This window comes from Puccinia triticina, chromosome 8A, assembly GCF_026914185.1.
Source record: "Puccinia triticina chromosome 8A, complete sequence".
Classification (NCBI taxonomy): domain Eukaryota; kingdom Fungi; phylum Basidiomycota; class Pucciniomycetes; order Pucciniales; family Pucciniaceae; genus Puccinia; species Puccinia triticina.
In genome coordinates, this window is record NC_070565.1 from 7,372,366 (window position 1) to 7,389,444 (window position 17,079).

At 45.1% G+C, this 17,079-nt stretch overlaps 2 protein-coding genes across 2 annotated transcripts; one reads left to right on the forward strand and one right to left on the reverse strand.

The window, feature by feature from the left end:
• Positions 1 to 3,084: 3,084 nt before the first annotated feature.
• PtA15_8A778 (uncharacterized protein) lies at positions 3,085 to 4,894 on the forward strand (the record flags this gene model as incomplete). Its single annotated transcript, XM_053172242.1, has 3 exons — positions 3,085 to 3,109; positions 3,180 to 3,847; positions 4,472 to 4,894. The coding sequence occupies 3 exons, from the start codon at positions 3,085 to 3,087 to the stop codon at positions 4,892 to 4,894; spliced, it is 1,116 nt and encodes a 371-aa protein (XP_053023426.1).
• A 9,225-nt stretch (positions 4,895 to 14,119) lies between these two features.
• PtA15_8A779 (uncharacterized protein) lies at positions 14,120 to 14,866 on the reverse strand (the record flags this gene model as incomplete). The annotated part of the gene is made up of 1 exon (XM_053172243.1): positions 14,120 to 14,866. One exon carries the CDS (start codon positions 14,864 to 14,866, stop codon positions 14,120 to 14,122), a length of 747 nt encoding a protein of 248 aa, XP_053023427.1.
• Positions 14,867 to 17,079: the final 2,213 nt, after the last annotated feature.

The following is a 17,079-nucleotide window of genomic DNA, read 5'->3' on the forward strand; positions in this document are numbered from 1 at the left end:
CAGAGTTGTAAAAATGCCATCAATCTGTGGTTATATGTTGAAATTTGGAACCATGTCAGTATAGAGATTATGGAGAATTGATGTGTAGAAGAATGCCTTGCTGAGAGATGCAACAAACAATAAATATCCAACCCCATCCTGGTATGTTACAGACACCATTGCTAGGAATGGACAGAAAGCCTGATGAGCCTCAGTCATACCCGCACTGTTCCTGGACACAATTTCTGAGAAAGAGAAGGTTTCACTACAGCTGTATGAACCAGTAATCAAATAACACGGACAAGGCCCCTGACAGTTCTGAGGCTGAAGAAAACAGAGGAATCTGGCATCGAACTTCATTCCTTTGTGAATGTGATTCAGAGAGTAGTTCAGTTACATGTGTTCCTACAGGACAAATGACGCGCACTCTAAAAGAAATATGGATGTACTTTGTGCACAAAAAACTCTTTGCGCACTGCAGGGGGCGTCCACGCAACATCCCGGCCACAGTGCGCGGAAGCTCAAAACGCTTTGTGCACTGCAGATGAAAAACCATCAAATTCTCATTTTTTTTCTGCCATGCGGCAGAGGAGATTTGCCCCCCCCCCCCCTCCAACAATTCTTTTGGAAATTTTGGGACACTCACTTTCACACAAGACAAGGGTGAAAAATAAATACCCATTAATGAGCTGGATCCCCCGGTGACTCTCCCCCGGGGATATCTAACCTGCCACGAATGACCTGGGGACACAGCCCCTCAAAAACATAGTTCGAGGGGCAGAAGTCAGCCGCTGTGCCGTGCCGACGGCCGGCGCAGGCCCACAGTGCGGAGGATACACACTCCCCCGACGACCGGCCAGCACACATGTGGAGTGCAAATCACCGGTCATCTAAGGGATTAAGCACTCCTCTTGATGACCGGGTCCGTTGCGGTCATTGAGAGGGGTAAACGCACCTCTTGATGACTGGAACGGAATCCGTCAATGAGAGGAGAAGCACACCTCTCGATGACCAGAACAAAACCGGCCATCGAGAGGAGAAACACACCTCTCGGTGACCGGGAGCAGACCGGTCATCGAGGCAATTAAGTACTCCGCTCGATGACCGGGTCCGTTGCGGTCATCAAGAGGAGTACTTAATCCACTCGATGACCAAGCAGATCCGGTCATCAAGAGGATTACTTAATCTCCTTGATGACCGGAACAGACCCGGTCATTGAGAGGAGAAACACTCCCCCAATGACCGGAGCGAACCATTCAACGAGATGAGTGATGAACAGTTCGCTCCGGTCATTGAGGGGAGTCTTGACTCCTCTCGATGACTGGAAAACGGACCCATCGAGAGGAGCACTTGATCCCCTCAATGTATGAACGGTCTGGTCCCGGTCACCGAGAGGTGTGTTTCTCCTCTCGATGACCGGGTTCTGGTCATCGCTCCTCTCGATGACCGGCCTACTTCTCCTCCCCCTCCTGGGGGTCAGGCTTAGTTCAAGGAGGAAGGGGGGGGGGGGGGGGGGGGGGGGGCTATTCTCAATGATGGTGGGCGAGTGGTTTTAGACCTTGGCGAAGTGTGTGAGATACATGATTGCAGCCACAGGGCCCTCTACCTTGTCAGGTAGTATTCAACAGCTGGGTTCTAGAGCCTTCACTCCATTGTGAAAAGCCGTGGCCGGAGGCGAAGCAAACAGCATTGGGCAAGTATGAGCAGGCCGAGGAGGTTTTGGTGGCCTGTGTAGCGGGCGGGCGGGATCGGCAGGACTCCTGGGGATGCACAAGAAGCAGCTCGGCCTTCGTGATTGAGGGATCACTACCAGCAACAATACCCTCATGACCTGGGAAGCGGTATTTCCCTGTACAAAGCTGGAGAAAAAAAAATCAGCCACGCGTGACAGTCAAAGCCTCTCGTGGTTTAGGAAGGTACAGCAAAGGCGCAGCATCTTCGAGAGGGAGAACCGTCAAAAAAGACCCGCCCTGGCCAAAAGCGGTTCTGGCCCGGGTGTGAACATATACATCCATAGCAACAAAAAAGTGTGCAGGTCATCTAAAGGCGAAGTTCTGATTTGTTTTGTTTTGTTTGAAGGGTCCCAGTCGCTTGTCTCGGACAGCGCCACGCGACTGTAAAGATTTGCAGTGTTGGAGTACCCCAAAATGGGGAGGACTCCTGGACTTATTGAAACATGTGTGCGCTGTTGATCTAGAGAAAAAAAGAGGAGCGAGGGGAGGTAGACAATAAATAAAGGCGCCTCGACGGGGGCTGGACCTTCACGGGTCGAGTTCCCCTCTCGCAGTTGTGGAGGTTGAGCACAATCCGTCGGTTAACACTCTCCGCTTTTGCATTTGCAAAGGTTTGAGGGCTTTAATCTTTTATCTCAATCCCCTGTTGCGCTTGCGCAGGCTGATTATGTCTTATCTTTTCCCCCTGCTGCGCTTGCAAAGGTGGGTCAAAACATTCATCACACAAAGAAGGAAAAAACCTCCCCTGTTGCACTTGCACAGGTTGAGGTAAATTTTACTCCCCTGTTGCACTTGCTCAGGCTGGGCAATTTATTTAACCAACCATTTGCCCACCTCTCTCCCCTTGCATTTGCAACAGGCAGAGGTGGGAGAATCCGGTCCCTTTTCATTCATGGTTCATGAATTGGGGGATCAGTCCGAGGCATTAATGTTTGGGGACTTAAAATTTAATTCACACGGCAGCAAAGTCAAACATACTTCTGCCTGGGAAGAAGGGAACTGTGGGAAATATTGCCAAGTTGGCCACTGTGCCACTGGCAGGCCCCTTTTGGGGCCTTTTGGGAAAGGGGGAGGGTGAACCCATGAACCCAATTTCCATGAAACTGTGGATTTAACATACTTAGATTCGCGGCTTCATGACGTCTCGGGGCCGGGGCCCGGCAGGGGGCCCGTGACAGAAGATGGACAGCTGCATGTTGATCAGTGTACAGCTGATGTCCAAAAGGTTGCGGAATTTCGAATTTTTTTATTTTTTTTTTGCGCCCCCAAATTTCCCCCCCCCCAAAATTTTTTTCTACCCAACCCCGAATCCTAGTGTATGTGGCCTGTCGACTCAATGGCCAGAGCATCATTGCAATACTCACACCTCAAGATGCCAAACAATTTTGAAGACAATTGTAAGTAATTTTGTTTCATTTACTCTGCTCTCAACATGGTGCATTGTATGTTGACATCCAACCTCTCCAGACGACATGTTGCAGGATCATGATGATTTCATGCTTCCATCTTTATCTCAAATCAATCAATGGCTGGCGGACAATATTCAACAACGCGGGTCGCCTATTTCAATTATTCAGACATCGGAACAGTCCAATCTGCCTCCTTCAACTACTCAAGATCAGCAACTCGGCAAGGAAGATACTGATTTGGCTCAAGATGGGAAACACAGCCAGCAAGTTGATGACAAGAAGATCAAGATCAATGTTGAATACAAATTTTTCTTTATCATCCCTGAAGATAAACCAACTAACCCCCGTCAGAAAAAACGAAAGGCTAGCAATAATGACAAAAAGTGCAAACCTCTTCCCTCCACTCCAGGTCTAGTCCACTTCAATTGGGATGCCAATGTGAAGAATCTTGGTGCCTTCAAGAAGGCTGCTATCAAAGCCATTGGGCTTCTTGATGATGAAGAGATGGCGGCTGACGTCATGGAACATGCGACAGAGCAAGAAGATGATGGCGAGATCATTTGGTCAGCTACTATTCCTCATGGTGGTTGTTTTGCAAATAAAAACAAGGCTACTTTGACAGACAACAATGATCTGTCCGACTTCCTGGACAAATGTAAAGGGCCTTGCAAAGAAAGGCGCTTCACCATCACAATGATTCAAAAGGATCCAAAACTGTTGGCTCAGGTGAGCAAGGAAAACCTTTGGTTTGATGCTCAGTTGGATTAGACTGACATCTTTCTTGTTTTTGTTAACGATAGAAACAGAAAATTGTGAAATCTTTCAAGGAACAGCATTGGCCTCAGCCTGAAGAAGAAGACAAAGAACCAGAGCCCTCTGGAGGAGCAGTATTGTTGGCGACTATCATGAAGAACATACAAGAGCTACGTGCAGCTCACAAGCCCTGCAAGGAATTATCCGGTTCAGCTGAGGTGCCAGTGTTTATCAACCCAAGCAATCCCAAAGAGTACATAAAGCTCACAACGGATCAATTGTTTTTATGGGCACAAGCAATGGTGAGCCCTTTTATTTTGAAGATTTTTGGATTTGATTTTGGTTTACGGTACTGAATCCAAACTAATTTCTTAGGCTGATAACCCAGAGGTCACCATTACAAAGCCTCCTCCGTCAGATTTGTTTGCGTTTACGACAAAAGAAAAGCGCCTCAAAATGGCAAAGAGTCAAAACTCTGACAATGGTCCGATTACACCTCGATTGACATTGAAGCAATCCACTTTGTCAGTTTCTACAGCTGCAAACCCATCACCTACGGCAACCATCTCTCCAATGGCTTTTGGGTGGAGTCCGCAGGTGGCAGCTATGATGGGATGGACAACCGGTCCTTGGGCTTGGCAGGGCGGACCTCAAGCAAACATTGCTGGTCTGATGAATCTCACTGAGATTGGCACTCCACCAAATGCGGTCCGTTCACCAAATATTGCACAACTGGCGGCAAGTACCCAAGAGCAACAGACAGTGCCATTGTCTACGGTACCTTCCAATGATAATCTCAAACTCAATGATTTCTTTCAACTTGCACATGTGGAACCCAACCAGAACCTCTTGGATGGTCTAGAAGAGCTTGGCATAGCACACTACTCCCATTTTCACAGCTCTTCGGCTAAAGACCTCAAAGACGCAGGCGTCAAGATGGGCCATGCCAGAATCCTCATGGATAACTTGAAGAAATACAAGCAATACATCAAATCACACCACAATGGTAACCATGCCTAATAAGTTTGATTCCGCCTTTCTTTTTCCTGGTTATTCTCCCTCTCCACTCCCAAGTTGTACTTCTTCTTATTTTTCCTGCTTGTTCTAACTCTCTTTTCTGAGTTATACTCGCTCTCCACTCCTCCTGGTTTTTATTGTTCTCCACTCCCGAGTCTCCTCCTGGTTGTTATTGTTCTCCACTCCGGAGTACTCGACTGCTTGCATTCATGCAATAAATAATCTAGTTATTGATTTCATTCCAGATATCTGCGTCCCAAGTTGCACTGGCATCCAAGTCACAAGTTGAATGTGTCCAAACTTCCTTTTTTTCCATGGTTGAACTCGCGCAACTGCAAGATAACTGTTGTGTTATCCTGCTTTGTCCTCAAGATGTACCAATCTCAACCAAACTCCAAAAAAAATGTTCTAATACAATTTTGATTACTCGACTGGATAGCCAGCCCCTCGAAAGAGCTTCCTGGTCAAATCAGCTGTAAAAACAAGACTTATGAATCCCTCAATGAAATCGTAGTCTTCATTGCCTCCCGTTAACAAATCTTTGTATTGGCGCAATGTTGACTGGTAGACAGAGAATCCTTTTTTGATTGGGTTAAAATCTGGTGAATAAGGTGGCAGATATTGCACAAGGCAACCTCGTGATTTGACAATTGGAGCCACTCGACCGTGGTGGTGAATTTGAGCATTATCAAGCACTAGAACGCTTTGGGGAGCAGGAAATGGATTCATTGATGGAACCTAAAACAATAGATGCCAATGTCAGAGAAACTACAATTAAAAAAAGATGGAATGGAAACTTCACTGACCAAAATATGTTCCAAGAAATATTCAAAGCTCAATTGGTTGACAGACTCCTCCTGAACCATATGTGCCACCAAACCGGTTGAAGAGATAGCCGGAATGATGTTGTATTGATGTCTGCTTTGCTCACGCAGAACCCGTTTTGTTTGTTCACCGATTACAGCCCAGCCTTTTTTTCTTGATACAACTTCAAGGCAAACACCTGACTCATCTGATGCGCAGAATCAGCAGTGGAGTCAAATCAGATCCAGGATACAGATAGTGAAAAACCTACCGGTGAATACCAGACATGAAACAGGCACCAAAGCAATGGGCAAGGTGAATTCAGCCCGCTGATCTGGATCTTGCTTAGGATTGACTACTCGGAAACATTTCTTCAACATCTTCAATCAATTATGCAAAGTTTTTGAGATGGTTGAGCTACTGACATTGACATTGTGGTTGTTGCTCAATGATCGTTGAATCTTGTCAATGTATATCGTTGGTTTATCTTTGATAAGTTCCTTGATGAACTGAAGGTCATCATTGCTTAAATCAAATTGTCGGCCTCTTGCTTGGTACAACTGAGGATCACAAATCACCGCACATGTGTCATGGTACAACTTTGCCCATTGGGTAATTGAATCCGCACTGATCAAAGCTCCCAAAGAGTTGTTGATTTCGGTTAGTGACTTTCCGTCATTCCATGCAAGGACCGCTGAGTATTTTAGACCGGCCAAGTACTTCCAGAAGCCCATTGCAGGTATGCTGAATTAAGTGAAGGAAAACCGCTAGTGCTTGCATGAACAAATTGTAGAAGAGAAAACTTTAAGGACTCACCTTTTGGTGATCAACGATATAGGCAATTAATTTGGATGAATATGTAACAAGGATGACATTGGGATCCTTTGCTAGGATTTGGGGTCGGTATGGAGCTCCGTCTGGTGCTAGGCCGGCGGCAGTGCTGGGAGGGGAAAAGGTGTTGAGTGACTGCCCTCACGGATGGTCCGGGAGTTGATAGCTGTTGTGGAGTGGTTTTGATTTGTTTTGCCAGGGTTTGGATCCTTGGCAGCGGTTGGTTTTGTTGATAGGATTCTTGATGGTTGCAAGGGACTCAGGGATCAGGACTCTTTGGACTCGGATTTGGAAAAAAAGATCAATAGATTGATGACGCCTGACTTGGATCAGAACAGGTGCTATGGCCTCCTATCCTCCAAGTTCGCCGGGAACTTGGATTCCTGGCGGCCTGTCACAAGCATGTCATCATCTCCTTGCGCGCCATGCGCGCGCACACACAACAGACAACAGAAAAAAAGGAAGAAAAAGACAACACAAAGAGGAGAAAGGCAGAGAAATGAAACCAAGAGCTGAAGAAGAAAGAACCAAGAATAATGGAATAGACATGAATGAGAAGAACAAAGGAGCAACAAAACCAGAAAAAAGCAACAACTAGAAATAAATCCACAGACAGATCTGTGTTAGGACCAAGAAAAGAGAAGAGGAGACATGAAGGGAAGTGAGGAATAGGAAGAAGGAGGAGAGGGAAGCTGAGAGGACTTGGGAAGATAATCTTGAGGCTTGAATCTTGATCTTGAGGGTGGTTTTCTTGAGGGCTGATCTTGAAGATTGAAACTGACGCTGACTACCATTTTGACCACCACATTGGGTAGGAAAGATTTTTTGGGGGGAAAAAATTTTTGGGGGTGCAAAAAAAATATAAAAAATTCAAAATTCCGCAACCTTTTGGACATCAGCTGTATCAAGCGCGTCTGGGCACATGCCCCATGTGCCCAGCCCTGCCCAGCCCCGCTACGCCGAGCGCCACCAGGGGTTTGGTGTGTGCCCAGGAGTTTGATTCCACTGGCAGCTCACCAAGCAAACCCGATTCAACTGGCAGCTCACCAAGCAAACCCGAGTACATACATATTTACGACTCCATCATGGAAACAATCCTTGAAATATCTGTGGCTCAGGAGCTGCAGATCTTAGTGGAGGTGGATTTCACATCCTTTCCTAGAGATTTCAAATTTGCCACGTTGTGGGCTTCTGAGCTTCATGCTTTGGTCCAGGAAAAAAGAGATGATGTTGGCGAGTAAGGTCATATGTATGCTTAGGAAAAATGCCAGAAAGATCACAGCTCTTATGTGTGGAATGCTAGTTTGCCAATTATCAAATACTTTTGAGAGTCAGGCTGATTCAGACAAAATTATGAGATCCAAAAGAAACACAAGGATACAACACCATGAAAAAACTGAGGGGAGTAGGTGGTAGGTGACGTGAAGCTAACTCCAGCCTTAACTCCAACCATACACTTATGTAAAAGTGGTAGAACCCCCTGATGATGAAAAAGGGCCCATTGTTATTCAAGGGGAGTAGTGTTGGAGTACCACTGGAATTTCAGCATATTTTACTGAATGTCACCTGACACCTATTCACATCAATTTTCTCATCGTGCAATTCTCTTCCGCCGCCTAGGCTTCATGCTACGGAAAATGATGAAATTGAAGTCAATTCAGAAGCAATGGGTCCAGGAATTTCTGAGGGCAACAATACCACTTGCAGCAATTTATATGACAAAGAAATCAGCACAGGTGAAATTTTGAATCTCTTGAACATTTCAAAACAAGCATCTGGAAATTACTAACAACAATATTTAGACTGAATAAAAATAGGATGGACCCCTTGTAATCTCTTGTTGTGCTTCTCAGTTTCATCTCTTTTATCTTGAATTGTAATGCAGAAGATTTTCATTTTATCACTTGTGCAAAATTAAAATCAATGCACTTGTTCATGCACTTTTGTTCATCTTTTGTCCCTTCACTCTTGTCTCACTGATTTGGGACCCTATATCCCCCTCAGTACATAAATAAATATTCCCTCTGCTGGTATTCCCTCTCCAAGTACATACTTACTAACGTGAGGGTACAACTACATACCCTTACACAACAATCAGACCCTTTTCAAGGAGTCCTTTGTTTGTCTTTTCACTCATTTTTCATCATGCTTTGTGTTCCACCAGGATAATCCTGAGCAGCTTAAAACTTTCTATTGGGCAAATTTCTTTGACAACATAGCTCTTGTAAGAAAAGAGTTTCCAATCAACTACAATTGTGCCACTGTTAGCATAAGAACCAGAGCCATCTGTGTCTTTCCAAGAAAACACCCTAATTAGCTGAGTTGTAATATTTACAATTGCCTTGGCTTTGTTTTCTTGTCCATGAGCCAGTAGGCCAGGGGCAATACTGATGATTTGAACCTTTGTCAGATTTAGGGTGTTCAAAGTTGACTTGCATAAAATCATAACACCATAAAATCATAAAATTCTAAGCTGAAAAAAATATGTTGCACCCAAGCACTCAAATTAGAGCAACATTTCTAGAATGGTATATATGAACGGACTTACTTCGCGCACTGCGAAAAACACTTCGCGCACTGTGGGCGACCAATCCGCGACGTCGCGACGCAGTGCGCGCCCTCCGTCAAACACTTCGCGCACTGTGAATTCCCCCAAAAAAATAAACGGATTTTTGCCAGTTTTTATTTGATGAATCAATAGATAGGGTTCTCATTACCCCACAAAAAATTTCTGGAGGTGTTTCTGGCTCTTAGTCTAATGTAAGAAATTATTGATTAATTAAACCAAAAAATAATGAATGCATGGCCTTCGGGGGTCTAAAAACTGTCCCCCGTAACCTGAGAAGCTCATTGCACCTCCAACTTTGTTGCTTCTCCTAAGACCATGGATCCTCTCGCCGCCGCGATGGCTTCCGCACCCAACACCAAGGAAGATCCTCCACCTATTGATGCTCTCAACTTGTCAATGGATTCCGTACCACCAAACAACAGAGAAGATTCTCTACCCGAAGACGCTAGATCTAGATCCGAGCAAACTCCAGTCGAAGAAGAACACCATCCGCCAATTCCAGCACCCCCAGCACAAAGCTATACCTCAAAAGACACTTGCTTCGAGAGCATCCAGAGCTGGGCTAAGGAGCATGGCTATGCAATTGTGACAGCCCGATCCTATCCTGTCAATGGCGTAGACCGGGTGATTTATCAATGCGATCGATCTGGTAAATATCGGCCTCATCGAAAAGCTTTGACTGACATGACCGACACTCCGGACAACACCAAAGGAAACGAAGATAATCTAGAAATCGAAAAGAAAAGAAATGAAGACCCTAGCGCTCCGAGAATGAAAGACAGCAGCAACAAGACCCGCAAGACAAACTGCCCATTTCGACTTGTCTTAACACACGACCCAATCACCAATAATTGGGACTTGGATATCAAAAATCCTGACCATAATCACGCCCCATCCGAACACCCTTCTGCCCATGTTGTTCACCAAAGATTCACAGCCGATCAGAAGGAACAAATGATATTGCTTTGTTCTGCCGGTGTTATGCCGATCAAAGTGAAAAACACACTGATGAAAATGGGCCCGACTCCTCTCTCTCGGGCCCGACTCCTCTCCTTGCGCCATTGAAGGCCATTCACAACTTTAACTATAAAGAAGGAAGAATGCAGCTTGAACGATCGCCACCGATGATCCGCGTGATTGAAGCCCTCAGATCGAAAGGTTTTAAATACCAAATCAAATCTTCAGTAGACATCAAGACTGGCTCGGATTGCTTATCTGCATTATTCTTTGCGCTTCCGGAATCGTTAGAACTCGCCAAGAAACATCACTTTTGCATTCAGATTGACGCTACCTACAAGACTAATCGCTACAAGATGCCACTCTTGCACATTGGTGGGGTCAACTCGTGCAATCGCTCTTTCACATTTGCTTTTTGCTTCATCTCAAAGGAGCAAGACAGCGATTTTACGTGGGCTTTACAACAGCTGAAACTGGCCCTTCAACCTCACATTCCTTCTGTTATTCTCACCGACAAGGAGCAAGCGTTGATGAACGCTATTGAAACTGTCTTTCCAAGCGCTCGAAATCTCTTATGTCAGTGGCACATGGGCAAAAACTTATACGCGCAATGCCGTCCGATCCTTGGTGATGAAGACTACGGAACATTCCGACAGGCGTGGAACTACCTGGTGGTCTCTAAATCTCCAGAAATTTATCAGAAAAACTACGCTAAGCTCGCATCGACTTGTACGCCCGACGTTATGGAATATCTCGCCGAAAACTGGATCCCTTTGAAGGATCAATTTGTCAAGTATCTCATTGGAGATGTTCCGCATTTCAACAACGTCACCACCTCCCGAATCGAGAGCCTTCATGCTGCTGTCAAGCGCTTCCTCAAAGGAGCAAAATCCTTGATGCACACTACTATCTCCGACATGGATGATGCGGTCAAACATCAGCTTCACGAAATGAGGATTGAATGTGCGACACAACAGCAAGTGCACATCAATAACCTTCCTCGAGTTCTCGGTCGCTTAGGTGGTAAGATCTCTCACCATGCCCTCAGAGCAGCTCATTGTCTACTAGTCTCGGACAAATCGCCCGAGTGCAAAGATGCTATGTGTGAAACTCCAATGGGAATCCCCTGTGCACACAGACGAGGATGGTTTCTATGTTGGGATTGATCATTTTCACCCGCAATGGCACCTTCCTGAAAAACTTGCAAGTTCCTCCTTTTGTTTGCTTTGAATTACAAGTTTTCTTATCCTTTTCCTGTTTGTGTTACACAGGAAGTGATCCCCGAGGAAGTGAAAGAGACATTTCCGACTGACGAAGAGCACGAAAACACCTTTCTTTCCGAGATCTTCGAGAGGTTTCAGAAGCTCTCAACTCATGAAAAGCCCAGGTACATTCGCGAGTTTGCTCAGTTACTCGACCAGACTCATGTCCTGTCTCCTTTTGGGGAGCCTATTGAACAACCACACAAAGGACGACCAAAAGGTGCTCTGAACAAGCCTAAAGACCAATCACAGAAGTCGACCAAACGAGATCCGTCGGCATGGGAGTATCAAGTCCCCAAGAGAAAAGTTGGACGACCTCCCAAGCAGAAACCCCTTGAGCCTACCCAGAAGCGACGGCGAGGACGACCTCGCAAGGATGAAACCGATGTGAAAAAGCGCAAAACAACAAAAACTGCAAAGGTATGAATGTTTGGATTGCTTGCTTGATTGTAACCTGTTTTTTACTCACATAGTTCGCCATATTGTACATCATTCAATATCCAAACAGTCAACCGTTTTGCAGTCAGAAAGCGAGAGCGCCTCATCTTCGATTTCGGACGAAAGCGGAAGCAACAGCGAAAGCAATGAACTCCCAGCTGACCCCTTGAAGATAGTGACTGTGAGCGTGAATGATCGATCAAGTCTCAATGAAGACTGATTGTTGTTTTTTCAAATCAAATCACAGAGGTCGGGTCGGGTTGTTCAACCAACCAATCAGAATTGCAAGACAGGTTCGAAGTCAAAAGAAGAAGCCAAAAATGACATCAACAATGGAAAGGATGAGATTCCGGTGTCGGAAGAGAGCGATGACGATGAAGATACCAATGAATGGATGAAATTTAATCAAGTAAGAATTCACTTGATCAAACTCAAACCGATAATGCCCGTTTTCTGATTGCAATCATGTTGAAAGGCACATCCTCATTATACCGCGGTGGTTGGCCGATTCAGATCCAGCATTTCGAAAATCTTTGATGTTGATGGTGATGGGCACTGCGGTTTTAGAGCTGCAGCGGTAAGCATTGGCCTAGACAAAGGTTCTTGGAAGGATGTTCGTCGGGCAATGGTTAAGGAAATGGATAATCAACCGGTTTACAAGAACGAGAAATACACTTCAGTAATCTCCGATTCTGTCCCATTCAAACGATTACGATTGAATCTCAACTACTTCCGTACACCGGCTCAATCAACACAGTTTTGGATGAATTTCCCTCGACATGGCGATCTTCTTGCAGATGCGTATCAACGCCCGGTGATTTACCTTTCAAACTTAATTGTTGCGACTTTCCTGCCCTTGTCACATGCGCCGACCAACAACCCACCAATCTTTATTGTCTATCTCGAAGGGAAGTATCACTTCAATGCTTTCCAGTTTGAAGGAAGCATTTATCCTGCTCCCAAAATACATCCCCACTGGTTTAAATGGAGAAGCAATACCGCCAAAGAATGGGAGGCAATAATACAATTAAATCGAGATGAATGGGACCACCGATTTCCTAACGACCCATCCGCCTCGCAAGTTGTTATAGATTTAGAGTAGTCTATTTACATATCCAAATGCTTGATTTATTTGATTCTACAAGAAAAAATAGATGTTTTATTTCCACTCCTGTTCTGTCTAATTTAAGAAGACTTTTTCATTTTATCTTTGACTGCTCAGTGAATTAAAGTGAGCCTTGGCTGAGTAAAATACAATGAAATACTATCAATAAGATGTTTTGAAAAGGAGATGATAATAAAAAGTTTCAATCAAGCCAATGAGATTTGTGGTCATCTTCAGAACCTATTACGGCCTTGAAATGCTTGCAACTACAGTCCACAAAATTTTCACACTCAGGGCTGCGGGAAAATTCTGAAAAAAAAAATCACATGTTTTTTAACGTGTGAAATGATACTGCTAAAATTATAGAGCTACTGGATCACTGTAAGCTTTATTTTGGACCCCTCCGGGATTAAAACATGATTTGATTTTTGTGATTTCCCGGGGACTCAAGGCTAGCCCAAGCCACACCCAGAAATTTTTTATGGGGTAATGAGAGCCCTATCTATCAATTTATCAAATAAAAACTGGCAAAAGTCTGTTTTTTTTTTCGGGGGAATTCACAGTGCGCAAAGTGTTTGACGGAGGGCGCGCACTGCGTCGCGACGTCGCGGATTGGTCGCCCACAGTGCGCGAAGTGTTTTTCGCAGTGCGCAAAGTAAGTCCATATATGAAATCATCACTTGAAAGTTTTATGATTTTATGATTTTATGCATTGAAAATTTTATGATTTCAACTTTGAACACCCTTATTGGAAGGATGATAAGGTTGGCCAGAATACATACATCACGGCTCAAATTCAAACTTTGGGTTTGCGTTGGCCCTAGAGATGGCAAACGGGTACCCGCGCGGCAGTACCCGGCACCCGCCGGCGGGTACTCAACAACGGTGTAAACGCTGCGCTACCATAGCGAGCGCAGCGGGCCCAGCGGGATTTCGACCCGCTGCGCTGTGCTTTCCTGTATTGCAAGCCTTTTGGGAGTCAATTAGTCAACCCCCTGTGCTTTTGATTGATTGGATTGGTGGTTCCATTGTCTTTTACTTAATGTGTACAAAATCAGATACAGATGGAGCTTGGAAGCGAAAGAAGCTATAATTAACTACAACACTAGAGCAAAAAAAATTACCGCTTCATTGAAGAAATTACGTGTTCAGGATGTTATTTTTAAGGAAGGCTTCTTGCTTCTTGTAGGAGTCCCAATTATTTCGTTACAATTCTTATGGCTTTTCGAGGCTTTGCGATTGAATTTCTTCAGTCCATTCATCTAAAGGCTTTTCGAGGCTTTGCGATTGAATTTCTTCATTCCATCCATCTCTACTTCGAGAAGATCCGGGTTACTTTTTCTCCGAGATGAAGCAACTTGAGTTAACCATGGAATGATACCAGTTGTATTTTCGTATTGATTCGTCTCCAGATGATCATGCGAGGTCAATTGCAGGATGACCGTCTCAAAGTATTCGACCTTTGAGCTTTCTGATCCTACCTGCTTTTCTGGCCCAACCCTGTCGTCACACCTTTCGTTTAGGCCTCCGAAAGTCTTTGGCGCTGGCGAAAATTCACTATAGCTTGAATAGTCTGCTGCTAAAGCCTTTGTTCTGGGTTTCCCAGGGGGTGCCGGAGGTGCCGAGTAATGAGGGTGACATGATAATCGCTTAAAAACACCGATAGCCCGACGCCTTGTCGAAGAACTGGCTTGGCGACAAGGAGCACCACCGGGTCGATTGCGCAAAGTTAATTTTCGCAGACTGCGAAACCGTGAAGGGCGGGTCACGGTGACTTGCCGACTGACCTTAGTCTGGAGGTTTGTTTCCGCTTCGATATCGGAATCGCCTATTGAAGACATCGAGACCAAGCGATGGGTTCGGTTATACGAAGGTTTCGGTGGGACCCAGATGCGATCAGTAGCTTCTTTTGATTTGTTGCGACGATGCGGCTTAGTAGAAACCCGGTTTGGCAGAGTAGCGGAGGAGCTCGTACTAGAGCTGAGCTTGTTCATCCCAAGGCGAGTCATAACGAAACTGATTGAGTTACGTATCCACCCGTTCCAGATCGTAAAAAATTCCCAGTCTGTGAGGATGAATGCGGAAACAATGGGATTTATAGCTCCAAACAGGTCCAGCGCTGCACGGTAACGATCTTTAGAGGTGAAATACATGACTGCGACCACCAAGCACCCAGCGATTGACTGAGCTGAAAGGAAACCAATAGGAATCAACAAAGCCATATCCAAGTTAGACCTTCCATGTCTGTTGGCAGAGCGACGTATACTGAGCAGAATCAAGAGCATGGCACCTGTGGAAAATACGACAGGTTAAACCCAGCAGTCAAAAGGCAATTGAAGACATATGTATTTACCTGAAAATAAGGCAGTCAAGGCCAGAACAAAAAGCAAGGTCATGACACCCAGCGAAGCAGCTGCTTCTGATCGGACACGGCAACTGATGACGTCAACTTAGTGATATTAATCGAGGTGAAACAACAATCAGTTTTCCGATGAATGTGAATAAATGGATGAATGATTATCACGTTTTAGCAAAATCAAAAAGGCTGACTGAAGATCCAAGCTTTTCCTTGCTGGAGATAGGATACCAATATCAGCAACAGTTGCGGTAGCCCACAAAGCATTGGGACCAAACACAAAAGAAATGGCCATTTCCAATCTGTTCCCGGATTCAAGCTGAAAATCCTCCTCTTTGAATTATTCCAAATCCCTGAAACAGGCAAATGATCGGGAGGTTCTGCCATTTCTTCTGAGATGCGCCCACCTGAAAGTGAATAAACGTTAATACAGGCTGCATGGTACAATTTTTGAAAAGTGTTAGACAAGGGGGATTCGACATTACTTTCGAGACCCAGTGCAAGATCTTGAGTTTTGTGTTCATCGAATGTGCTTCGCTTTGTGGAAACAAGAGCCTGATGAGTTGTGATACTAAAATCGGGGAGAGTCGAAGTCGAGTTTGAGTAAGTTACTCTCGAAACTTGCCAGGTAATCCGTAAGGCCTCGCCAACAAAGGCAGCAGCAAATGATGGTATGACAGTTTGAACTAGGTAGAAATAATATCCAGTTTTCACCAAAAACGGAAGCTGATGAGACAGAAATATGTTGAACGACTAACGATAACTTGCCAGTACGCCGTTGATCCGGCATGCGAAATAAGTAGGACGCGCCTCTCCTAAAGATGAATCAAAAGATGAATGGATATCTTCAAAACCTGACTGATCATCAATAACCATACACCGAAACCGCAAGTACCATGAGTGTTTTCAGCAAGAGCTGAGGACGTTTGTGTGGCCCAGAAGTTGAACAACCAAGGTAAAAGCGCATTCCAATAATTCAGCATAGCAGTTGCAATGAAGGCTATCACGATTGGATGCCTCTTGTTTCCCCGCCTTCCGAAAGTATGTGAAATGAGTAAGATCAAAGTAAAGACAAGTCCTATGACCTACGTCAGAAGGCGCGCGTCATTCAAAAATGAGGTTTCAAATCAGTCCCAATATCGAATTAGGGGAGCTTTCAGGAAACTGAGCTCACACAGAGTGCTTCGTACGCTCTTTGAAAGCTTAACTGCGAAGGTGCAATTGCTAATGGTATTCCATCGTCTTGTCGCCCTTCCAGTTTTTGGCGTTTTGTGAAAGATGCCCAGTGATGTAGCATGGGTGATAGGAGAGATATAGAAAATATTACCTCGAAATTGAATCTATGCAAACAAGTTTGTCGGGATCATTCGGGTTCAATATGCGGGGTAGGTTTTGAGAAGAAGACAAGACCACCCTAAGGCTCGAGGACTGCCTTGGCCTTGGGTTGGTGGAATATGCAAAGCTCCAGTGACGTAAAAAAGCTCACACGATTGAGATGGTATTGCCAAATCCGCGTCAAGATAGTGAGAGCGAGCCAGTCTTCCTAATTGACAAACGAAGTTGGTGCGATCTTGGCAGCTTGGTCAAGCTCCCAAGCGTTCCGAAACTTGCTTGGGAGATAAGCTGGCAAGCAAGGCCCAGGTTGATAGATGAGCTTGCAGGGGTTTTGATCGCGGAATTAGCGGTTGCTCGAAACAAGTTCCGAAAGGAGGGAAGAGAGAAAACATGGGTCAGACTGTCTTCTTGTTCAGTTTACTTATGATGGTGCATCGTTTGCTTGCTTGCGGGCTGATGAGCGAAGTAGTCAAGGCACGTCTCCAGATCAAGTATCTCAGATTACTGTGCTGGTGCAGTTCATGCTGGATG